This window comes from Trachypithecus francoisi, unplaced genomic scaffold (assembly GCF_009764315.1).
Source record: "Trachypithecus francoisi isolate TF-2019V2 unplaced genomic scaffold, Tfra_2.0 Lachesis_group2, whole genome shotgun sequence".
Taxonomy (NCBI): domain Eukaryota; kingdom Metazoa; phylum Chordata; class Mammalia; order Primates; family Cercopithecidae; genus Trachypithecus; species Trachypithecus francoisi.
The window spans coordinates 13,945,319-13,957,820 of record NW_022681465.1 but is presented as its reverse complement, the minus strand read 5'-3'; the positions used below and the strand labels follow the sequence as shown (position 1 = coordinate 13,957,820).

General features: G+C 41.3%; 1 protein-coding gene across 1 annotated transcript in view; it reads left to right on the top strand.

The window, feature by feature from the left end:
- Positions 1-8,085: 8,085 nt before the first annotated feature.
- The window catches only part of DNAH5 (dynein axonemal heavy chain 5), a 262,592-nt gene continuing 258,175 nt past the window's right edge, over positions 8,086-12,502 (top strand). The window contains exon 1 of the mRNA XM_033178810.1: positions 8,086-8,178. Within this exon, the coding sequence (XP_033034701.1) occupies positions 8,122-8,178 (57 nt within the window). The 5' untranslated portion in view covers positions 8,086-8,121. The remainder of the gene's footprint in view (positions 8,179-12,502) is intronic.

Below are 12,502 nucleotides of genomic sequence, written 5' to 3'. Positions count from 1 at the left end.
ACTTACTATAATAATCTTGGTGATTTGCACCTAACATTGAATTTGTATGTCTTCATTCACAACCCATGAGCTTTATGTGTCTAGGCTTGGGAGAAAAATCTCAGAAAGCACTACAGCTTTATATACAAAGAATATGGCTGGGCATGGTGGCTCATGCCTATAATCCCAGCACTTTGGGAGGCTGAGGTGAGTGGATCACCTGAGGTCAGGAGTTCGAGACCAACCTGACCAACATGGAGAAACCCCATCTCTACTGAAAATACCAAATTAGCCGCGTGTGGTGGCGCTCCCTGTAATCCCAGCTACTTGGGAGGCTGAGGCAGGAGAATTGCTTGAACCCAGGAGGCGAAGGTTGCAGTGAGCCAAGATCACACCATTGCACCCCAGACAACAAGAGCAAACTCCGTCTCAAAAACAACAACAACAACAACAACAACAACAACAACAAAAAGTATCATGGTTTGGGGAGCATAATTTGTTCAAAATATGGGCATCTGCTATTCACAATAGGAAAGACTTGGAATCAACCCAAATGTCCATCAGTGGCAGACTAGATTAAGAAAATGTGGCACATATACACCATGGAATACTATGCAACCATAAAAAAGGATGAGTTTGTGTCCTTTGTAGGGACATGGATGCAGCTGGAAAGCATCATTCTCAGCAAACTATCACAAGAACAGAAAACCAAACACTGCATGTTCTCACTCATAGGTGGGAACTGAACAATGAGATCACTTGGACTCGGGAAGGGGAACATCACACATTGGGGCCTATCACGGGGAGGGGGGAGGGGGGAGGGATTGCAGGGATTGCATTGGGAGTTATACCTGATATAAATGACGAGTTGATGGGTGCTGATGAGTTGATGGGTGCAGCACACCAACATGGCACAAGTATACATATGTAACAAACCTGCACGTTATGTACATGTACCCTAGAACTCAAAGTATTAAAAAAAAAAAAAAAAGGCATCTGGAAAGGAAAAAACTCTTATGGAGAAAACACTATTATCAGAGGCATAACAGTACTGCAGTACAGTGTTTAAGTGATAGGCCTCATCTCAGATGATCAAGTGGTCTCATAAGTTTTCTAATGTTTTGTGTACCATGTTATAAGATAGTACATGCAGAAATCATGTTAAGATAACATTGCAGTTGCTTTCAGCATGCAGTATACTTGGAATCTGAGATCCTTCACTTAGGTTGTGCATTTTTCTTGAAGCCAGAAGATATCTGGAAGATCACAGGGCCACCTGTCTCATATCATTTAGGGGAAAATGGGGCCAGGGTGGCTGGCTGGTTGTTAATCAGAGGCCACATAAGCAACCAGTATGTGCAGGATTCAGGATCAGAAGCGTAACGTCCTGAAGCCAGAACAACATTATTTCTGCAGGTATGTGGACGTGTTACCAGGGAAGACAGAGATGCTCCTGAGATAGTGTTTCCTTTAATGTATCCCTCCGTTAGTGCCAAACATTCCTAATTCTTACACTTTCTACACGAAAGGCACTTTGCAAAATAACATCTGGGAAATGCGTTTAGCGCCAAGCCTCTCTCTTTCTCCAAACGGCAGAACTTAAATGCTCTTAGTGTTTACTCTAAATGCATCAGCTTTCTGTGTCCTCCTCTGGAGTTTCTTCTCTCTTGCCCATCCTGTCTTTTGAATTTTGACAGATGAGGCTCCCAGGAAACTTGCCCATCTTTTAGAGATTATCCTGTGTAATTTCAATCCGTAAAAATGGTGGCAAAATCAACAAACCATATCACTCCATTTGAAGCTCTTAGAATCACTATCTTCTTTTGTGAGTACAGCGCAAATGATTATGGCATCAATATTCGATTATTGGTTCCTTTATTTCCTTTTTATTAAGAGTTTTTTCTTTTTATTGTGAGTTTTAAAATTATGATAGTATAAAGAAAAAGATACTGGATGTTTTTGGTCTGGCATATAATCATACTGGCCGTCATATTTTTAAGATGGAAAGACCAAAAGGAAAAGTAAAGAATTAGAACTTTATTTACATTTCCTTAGTCATCTAGTCTCCAAAATGTACTTTTTCTAGATTGCTCTACTTCTGCTTAAGTTATGATGATTCTTTACCCAAGCTGGGAAATGTGGAATCCTCTCTGACAATGGTGTCCTTTTCTCTGTTACCGGTTCTCAAGTTCCATCATTATTTGTATTTTTTTTTTTTTTTCTTTCTGGTCTGTTCTACCTGTTCTTTCTCATTCCTTCTTCAACCAGGATTTCTCTAGAGGAGTAGCTTAGGGACAGCAGAATATTGGACAGGGACAAGGAGACTTGCCCCTTTTATTTAGCTTGTGAGTGTTGCGGGAAGTCAGGGACCCCGAACGGAGGGACTGGCTGAAGCCGTGGCAGAAGAACATAAATTGTGAAGATTTCATGGACATTTATTAGTTCCCCAAATTAATACTTTTATAATTTCTTATGCCTGTCTTTACTACAATCTCTGAACATAAATTGTGAAGATTTCATGGACACTTATCACTTCCCCAATCAATACCCTGGTGATTTCCTATGCCTGTCTTTACTTTAATCTCTTAATCCCATCATCTCCTTTGTAAGCTGAGGAGGATGAATGTCACCTCAGGACCCTGTGATGATTGCGTTAATTGCACAAATTGTTTGTAGAGCATGTGTGTTTGAACAATATGAAATCTGTACATCTTTAAAAAAGAACAGGATAACAACGATGTTCAGGGAACAAGGGAGGTAACCTTGAACTGTCGCAGGTGAACCGGATGGAACAGAGCCATATTTCTCTTCTTTCAAAAGCAAATAGGAGAAATATTGCTGAATTCTTTTTCTTAGCAAGGAACAACCCTGAGAAAGAGAATGCACCCTGCAGGTGGGTCTATGAACGGCCCCCTTGGATGCGTCCGTCTTTTATGGTCGAAGCCAAAGGGATGAAATAAGCCCCGGTCTCCTGTCACGCTCCCAGGCTTATTAGGACGAGGACATTCCCGCCTAATAAATTCTGGTCAGACAGGTTGTCTGCTCTCAAACCCTGTCTGCTGATAAGATGTTATCAATGACAATGTGTGCCCGAAACTTCATTAGCAATTTTAATTTCGCCCCATCCTGTGGTCCTGTGATCTCACCCTGCCTCCACTTGCTTGTGATATTTTATTACCTTGTGAAGCATGTGATCTCTGTGACCCACACCCTATTTGTGCACTGTCTCCCCTTTTGAAAATTGCTAATAAAAACTTGCTGGTTTTACGGCTTGGGGAGCATCGTGGAATCTGCTGATGTGTTATGTCTCCCCCGGACACCCAGCTTTAAATTTCTCTCTCTTGTGCTCTTTCCCTTTATTTCTCAAACCAGCCAAGACACTTAGGAAATAAAAAAGGACCCATGTTAAATATTGGGGGTGGGGTTTTTCCCCAATATGCGAGTTTATTCATTTTTAGGTGGTTTAGGTGACCACTGTTTCCACCTCCCTTTATTGAATTCTTTATTTCTTCATGCCTGGGAGACTGCCTTCAGTCTGTCTCCACTTCAGTCCTACCTGCATGCAGCTATAATACCAGCGTAACCTTCCTGAACAAGACTTTCATTAATTCAGTGACTCCTTAATTGCCTGCAAGGGCCACTACATTAGATTGACACCCACTGTTCAGCCTCGACATACCTTTCAGAGATTAATCAATCATTTTTACTTAAAATTACAGCACAATACAGGCTCTGTTGAATTCCAGTCTCCAAGATAATTTTTCACATATGTTACACTCTAGTTTTTCTATCTACTAATTTGAATCTTACTCTTCCTTAGGGCTTGCTTTAAATTCTCCCTTCTCCAAAAAGTTTCCTTTGATTATTAGAACTCACAAAACTGGGCCGGGTGCAGTGACTCACACCTGTAATCCCAGCACTTTGGAAGGCCAAGGCAGGTGGACCACCTGAGGTCAGGAGTTCAAGACCAGCCTGGCCAACATGGTGAAACCCTGTCTGCACTCCAGCCTGGGTGACTCCATCTCAAAAAAAAAAAAAAAAAAAAATAGTAAAAAAAAAAAAAAAAAGAACTCACAAAACTGTATTCATCTGACCTAATCCATTATCAGATGAAACACATTACTATGTCATTCACCACCAAGAAGGAAAAACACCTGTCCATTAACCTAGGATTCATTGCTTTCTTAGAATTTCAATTTTATTTTAATTGAAGAAGCTCTTTTAAACATAGATATTAAAAAAATCACATATCACCCACAGTGCATCCATACAAAGATAAGTGCAATGAATTAGTTAAGAAACTTCTAAAACTTTTTCACATGTAGGGTCTGACTCTTCTGGGATTTTCTTCCAATCTACTAACATCCTTCCTGCAAGTTGCAGTGCTGGTGTTTTCTTGGTCTTCCCAGAAGGTGTCAGCGAAGATTTTTAGAAAACAACCAGACACACATTTCTTCCTCACATGGGCTCTCCGTGGTTTGTTGGCTGTAACTTCCTGGTATTGTTGTGACCTTGTGGTGCCACTTGGGTGACAGCTGGATGTGCACAAGCTCTGGTAAGGACACTCATGTCATGATTTTTGTCTGGCCAACAGCAGTTATAAGAGGACGTTGAATATAAGATGCAATATCATGTTGCATTTGGAATGACCACATTTCAATATGGTAAAGCACGAAGACAAATGTGCAATGCCTAATGGGGGAAATATGGTACTCTCTCATCCCACTGAACTCATTTCCCGTTTTTATATGCTGTAGTTTGTATCATTGTCTACAAGGCTATTAAACTGATGAATGTGTTTGATCCTGTTGGGCCTCAGTAAGACATTCTTAGAGATGGAAATCCATGAAAAACGTGTAGCTAGTAACGGATACAACTTGGATCCACTCTTTTGTGGGACATACTCAGAAATTGAGAGCAAAATTTTCAACCAGCTCTCGACTGAAATGTGTGGGTTAGGTTAAGATTTAGGAATTTGTCCTTTCCATTGATATTGCCATTACTCGTAGTCATAACTCTTTTGCAGATGAAAAATGTGGTTATATATTTCATTTATTAGGTGCCTATGAGGATCTAGGAGTTTTAAATATATTTAAATCATTACCAGTCTGTTAGGTAAGTGGTTTTATTTCTAATGTCTAATTTAGGAGACACAATCTCTGGTGTCACATAACTGGGATTTAAGTTCGGTCTGTCTGACCCTAGAGTTGCACTTTTCTATTAAGCCATATGGCACAGGATGTACATACGAGGCTTCAAGATGCAGAGTAGAAGACTCTTTAATTTAGAGATGAGTTTAGAAAATTTTACACGTTGGAATGTAAGCATAAAGGTAACAATTCAGAACATACGTCCAAATAAAACTTATGCCTTATTTTCCTTTAAAATGACACTTATCAAAATTTGTAACATTTAACTTGTAATTATACATTTATTTATATATTTGCTTAATATCTGCCCCCAGTAAAGGCAAGAATGACCATTTTTTATTGATTATGAGGTGTACATTCATAAAGTACATAAAGATGTTCTTTAACATCTGTGAAATCAGAATGAACCTTAAAATGGATACGTTTAATAGGCAGCATTATTTTTTCATTCTGAGTGTTGCATAGGATAATTATGCATTCTACAATTAATATTTTTAAATGTCTGAGTAAACGTCTGTTTTTATTAGCTGTTCTGTTCATAGTGTATATAGCACAGTGTCTGGCTCCATAAAAGGCACTCACAAGCTTTTGTTCAATGAATGAAAGTGGAACTTCAAACTTTGCCCGCAGGTACTTGGAATTCTGGATGAAGCCTTCTGCCCATATGAGGTCCATTGTCTACTCTTGTTTTCCCGTTGTGTCTGACAGGATTTGTGTATGACTAATATTTTCAGCCTGGAAGGATGCACTATCCACACAGACGGAGCTGCAGACCTCCCTCGCGTGAGCCCTGCCAGCTGAAGCTGTTGCCTGGTGGGAACTATTTGCAGGCAAACCTTCCTGACTTTCCTGCTGAACAATGTTTGATCATTTCCCTCCAGATACCAGAAATTGACTTTCGTTCTGCCAGGGACTTGGGGGGTAGGTGGCCTGTTGTAAATTCAGCCTTGGCTTTGCTTTGTGTTGTTCAACAACTTCCAGTGAGCCTGAGACTCTCAAGAAGATCCCTTAACATGCCATCTACCTTGCCCAAGGGGTTGAAATTCAGCCACGCAGACTGGAAGGCTTCGCAGTTTGCTGTGAAGCCTCAAGAGAGTCATGGTTATGCCTGCCAAACACAAAATGCATGCCATCAGCCTTTTGTGGAAATCTTCCCAGGAAGTAACTCTCCCCAAGTGATGCGTTGTAAATGGGCTGCTGCTGCAATGAGGATGGTGCCTGAAATACCGTTAGGAAAGCACCGATTTAAATGTAACTAATGAAAGATAATCAGTGATGTAATGACTTGTAACATGTTTGTCCTGAGGTCATGTGTTGACAGAGGATTCTTGGGATGGATAGGAGATGCCATGTGAGGAGGATTCGATCCTACTGCTATTTTCTGCTGTCTTCCGTGCCACACAGAGGAGGGACTCAGAGTCTAGATACCATCTTCAACGCTCTTTATTAGAAACGGACAACAGCCGCTTACCAACAACCAGAGATTGACTTCAAGAAATATCCTGCAGGGCCTGGCCTGGTGTCTCATGCCTATAATCCCAGCACTTTGGGAGGCTGAGGTGGGCAATTGCTTGAGGCCAGGAGTTTGAGACCAGCCTAGGCAACATGGCCAAACCTGTCTCTACAAAAAATACAAAAATTAGCCGAGTGTTGTGACACTTGCCTGTAGTCCCACTTACTAGGAAGGCTGAGGTAGGAGGATCACCTAAGCCTGGGAGGTTGAGGCTGTGGTGAGCGGTGGTCATGCCACTGCACTCCAGCCTGTGTGACAGAGTGAGACCTGCAGGTCTCAAAAAAAAAAAAAAAAAAAAAAAAGGAAAAAATGCTGCAAACAAACTTAAACTTCCTGTGTTCTAGTTATTTACTTACTAAATAATATTGAGGTCTAAATGTTGTCTGTTAACCTGACATACGGAGGCTGTGCCCTAGCCTTGGATATTGACCAGGCGAATCTCCATGTTTTAATACCATGTCAGCACCCTGGCTTCCAAGTCAGGCTCCACAGAGGTTGACTAGCAGGATTTCACCAGGATGAGTTCCCAATTTCCTGATTATTCTTAGATGACCTTTTAGGATCTGAGTTGCTGGACCGTGAATTCCAAGGAGTAAATTCTAGATTCAGCAAGACCAACCTTAAATGTTCTGCCTTTTATTCATCTCGATGGAAGAAACCATACATGAGAGATCTCTCAAAGCGTTTGGCAGTGTTTTCCCATTACGTCTTCATAGTTAGGATGATCAAGATGTTGAGCCACATAGGATAAATTGTCTTGGCTGAAGTGTATGTGCAACTGTGTGAGCACAAGTAATTTATGGACATGGTTTGCTATTTGCATATGAAATAGACTTCTTGTTCTTTATGGGGGAGAAAATGGCTCCTTTGGGTCACAATTAGCCTATCTGGCAATTAGTCACAATTAGTCACAATGCTGGCAGTGCATCGTGCTTGCAAAGTTGTTTAGACAAAGTAAGACTGAGTTTGTCGAGGTGGACAGTATATTCAGAGCTGTGGCTTCTTGGATTTCTAATTTGATGTAGTTTAACGTTTCTCATTGTTCAAAGAAACTATATAGATATCTCTGTTGACCCAATGCTTATTGTTGGCCAGCGTACAGAATTAATTGAACAACAGAAGGAGTTGTGTTGCTACCGAGCTGTTAAAATGCTTTGATTGGTTGATAAACATGATTAAGAGGCACGGTTCAACTGTATAGTGTATAAACAGTATTACCCTAACAACACCAGGCTTCGAGAGAGAGGAGAGGCCCCAGGGCAGAGACTCTGGGAGAAAAACTTGAGTGATATAAGTGGAGTTTTAATTTTTTTTCTGTGAATGTAGTGAATAATACATGCGAATTAGAAACGTGCAAGTAAAATGGTGGTCCTCCAGAAGACTTTCCATTTGGAAGCCTGTTGGGTGTTGAGCAGGTCTCCCAGGAGTTAGAAGACCATTCCAGAACAACTGACCCCAGCCTGTCCCTGCACTGCTACGATGTTTAGGATTGGCAGGAGACAGCTCTGGAAGCAGAGTGTCACCAGAGTTTTAACGGTAAGGTGCTGTTGTCTGTACCTTTGCACATGTGTTTTGGATTATCATCTGTCACACCTGGGTGGAAAAAAACACGTAAAAATGTTCATAGTCATACACTGATGAATTTGTGAGAAGCATGTTTTTTAACTAATGTTCACATGATGCATAGGCTACATGTTGATTTTTTAAATAAAAAAAAAAGATTTGCATTGGTAGGCTTTTCTGCATATTGCCACTTAAACTATGCACATAGAAATTCATGCTGTATCCTTTGGGAAGATGCTTTCCCGGGGTAAAAAACATTCATGGTGGTTTGGGCACTTGTATTCTTTCAAACCGGTAAATTTTAGTTAGTGATTAGAAGTAGTTAAGACAGATTCTAGGCCGCAAGGTTTAGACTTTGAAATCACTCCCCTGTTCTTTATGCCTGCAAGTGAGGACACAGAGGGTGAGATGCAAGGCTGTGCCTTTGGAAGTCACATTGAAGAATGAGCTTCCCTAGCATAGGGCTCAGCTCAGCAGCTTTTTATTATGCAAATGCATAGAGAGGGATTTGGAAACCTCTTCCACTGACAATTAATGTAAGAAGAAAATGGAGGTTTCTCTAGGACTCAGTTTTCAACCATTAACCCATGCTTCCTACTGGGCTTGATCACTGTATCTTTTTGTGTATCCCCAGAAGCTCACACGATCTCCCCTAGCCTGTTGTTTTTACCACAAAAGAGCAGGCATGCTACCTCTGAATTTTCTAAGTACGCCACCACCTGCCACCCCTCACTTGCCCAAGCCCCAAGATTCTGAGGCATCCTTCCCAAGGTGAACGTCTTCCAGCCAAGCCCCTGAACTTGCTTGCTGGAGTTAGAAGACCATTCTGGAAGAGCTGACTCCAGCCAGTCCATGTGCTGCTTATTCTTTAAGACCAAGTGCTAGTGTTGCCTCCTCTGAGAAGCGTCCCCTGACACTTTGAGGAGGAGGTGAGAGTTTCCTTCCTGTACCCTGTCAGCACTTTCCTTCGATGTCTTATGGAGTCCTTGTTACATCTCTGTAGTGAAATGACATTTGCCCACATGTCTCTTTCTCTTGCTGGATTGTGAGTTCTCTTCATTTTAAAATAATCTTCCTTTAACACAGAGCTTGGTCCATAGTATATGCTTGGTCCTTAATAGATGCCTGTGGAATAAGTTGAATGAATTAAACATTTCACATGTCTGAACATTTTTCCTGTACTTCAGTACCAAGTCTGAAACACCACAATTGATGATAAAATCTCAGGCATAATTGATGAATTAGATTCTTCCTTGACATGAACTATGCTTTGAGAGTAAGTCAAGTGTTTTGGAGGTTTCAGTCATATATTTAGGATGCTGGTTTGGTTCACTCCACTGAAGTCTGATATTAACAGAATTATCTTAATAGTATTGCAGTATATTATGTCAATAATTACACAGTTTCTACTTAGTGCACTGTGTTAAAGAAAAAAATTATTCGATGACACTTGTTAAAGCATGGTAAGTAAGACTTTATTCAGGACCATCGAGTTAGGTATAAGGACCTATATGGGGAGTGCGGGGAGAGATTGGGCTCTCCTGTGAATATGGCATGGCCAAGTGAGAATTTGTAGCCAAGAAGTAGGGCAGGGGTCAGTGGTTAGAAAAGTGCTAAGAGGAAACATCAATGGGGAGGGGGATTCTGGCGAAACTGAAGACCTACCAGGATTCTTGCTGAAGAAAGGCCAGGGGGATGAGACAGCACATGGGGGATGGTGGAGGATGAGGAACCCAATCAGCTCTCGAAGGTGATCAGATATTGAGTACCCTCTACCAGGGATTCTTGTTAACTGACTTAGCAGAGTTCTTTGCTAAAACTAGATTTTACAAGGACGTGTACAGATGGGCCTAGGAGAAGATTCAGAAACCTGACTGAAGTTTGGCCAAGCAAAGAAACTTTGTCAACTGATAAGATAACTTATTATATTATAACTTCATGATCTAAAATGACCAATGGGAAACATTCCAGAGCTACCTAACTATAAGTATGTATGTACTTAACTGCAAGTCCGTATATATTTCACTAAGTTCCAGACTAAGCTCTGGAACTATTATTGCAATGATGCTATGTTATAATTAGGCTACTGTAATGTAATAATTGACTTTATCCATAAATATCGTGCCAATAACAACCAAATGTACCATAAACAAAATCAAGCCATGTATCTTTTCTCTTGTATAATAAACACACATTATTTTAAATTAGAAACCTTGAAATTATTCTGTATATATTCATTCACTCATTGGCCAAAATTATGGTCCAGATCTGATGTCTATCTTTTTTCTGCTTTTCTCAGAGATAAAGAATGCTTAGTACCAAGTTACAGGTGTATGACGGACAGGAATCCCAGACTTGTGAATTCTGTTTTTCCTTACTTCCCTAAAATGAAACTGAAGTCTGTAATTTTGTTGGTTGACTTTGTTGACTTCCAGAAAAAAGAATAACTTGAAAGATAGATGATAGTCCTCTAGACTGTTAAATTTACCTAATTGCAAAGCTGGTTTCAAAATGGAGAAAAGTCTTCTCCCCACTGCAGTGGAATGTGTATTGTTCCTGTTTTGTGCCGTATGTATTTGTGTTAGGGAGTGCTGTTGCTCATGAACTTTCAGATTGCTGCAAGTTTTCTCTAAACAGTGACTCTCTTGTGGGTAGAAGCTGTGGGGGAAGAGAGCACACCTCCCTCCCCTGCTGAGAAGCTCTGCAGGAGGGCAGCCATTGTTTCCAGTGGGGTGCTTAGTAGAAGCCCAGACAGAAAGAACTTTTGCTCTCAGATTATCTTTTGAAATCTGAAAAGATGTCCGTTTTCTCATTCTCTGGCAAATTAACCAAACCGTTTTCAGCATCCTGTTAATCAGGCCCAGGCCTGTTTGGCCAAGTCAACAGATTTCACATAGAGCAGATTAAAACCATTCCCTTAGAGCACTGGCAGGTGAATGGATCTAGGGTTTAGCTGGGAAGAGAGAGGTACTGTCTGTTTTTAAATTTTTATTTTTATTTTTATTTTTCATTTTTGGAGACAGAGTCTCACTCTGTCACCCTGGCTGGACTGCAGTGGCGGCATCATGGGTCACTGCAGCCTAGAACCCCTGGGCTCAACCAATCCTTCCACCTCAGCCTCCTCAGTAGCTAGGACTATAGGCAGGCATCGCCACATCTGGCTAATTTTTTAATTGTAATTTTTGTAGAGATGGAGTCTCGCTATGTTGTGCATACTCAAACTCCTGGCCTCAAACTCCTAGCCTCAATCTGTCCTCCCGCCTCAGCCTCCCAAAGTGCTGGGATAACAGACGTGAGCCATTGTGCCAGTCCTGGTGCTGCTTGTTAAGGCCCAGTGAGCACTCTCTAACCTGAACCAGTTAAGGCCCAAAGATGCCCCATCATTATCGTGCCATAGCTAGACCCTGGGGGAATGTAACTGTATGGCAAAACCTATCCATTCCACGAATATCTCTTGAATGCCTGCTTTGTACTAAGTGCTGTGCTCTGTGATGTGGCAGGGAGAAACCCAGCTAGACCCCATGGAATTTAGAGCTGAACTTGTTCTTTCTATCATTCAATGTTTGCCCAAGTCTAGTAAGGAGAAAAGAAGAAGTTAGAGTTAGAAGATCCCAAAATTTATGTCCTTGGACTTTCTCTATTAAGTTTCTACCTTAAGTGAGAACTTGGTCGTACTAATCCATCATGATCAATTTATAAAATGACTTCCTTGAGAACAGTGATGTCAGGCTGGGCTGTACATTAGAATCACCAGGGGAGCTTTGGAGAAATACCAGTGCCTGGGCCCTGCACCTGACCAGATAAATCAATTTCTCAGGGGTGGGAGGCCCAGGCATCAGTATTTTACCACGCTCCAGTGATTCAAATGAGTGGCCAACTTTAAGCACAGTGGTTTGTTGTATGAATAAGGGAAGTTTGGGAATTCCACTCCTGTGCCATATATAATGTGAATGATGACATATTATATATATATTTTTAGCATATGGGTGAGGGCCATTTGAGTTATATGGTCCCTGCTGCCAGAGGGACCTCTTGAAATTCTACATGAGAGGCATTCCTGATTTTGGAGTGAAATCACTGTGGGGTTAGGGAAAGAGGATACATGGCCATGTGAAGGTCCACCAAATCTCACTTCAGGTCCAGAAATTTGGTGCGCAGAAAACGGACTCTAAGTTAGAATCTGGGTGATGGAATGTCAGGGAGAGGTGAGGCTGTGCAGACCGGGATATGCCTACAGCAGATTTGGGGTTGGTCTGAGTGAAAAATTCACACATCATAAATGCTGAAGAGAGAGTTC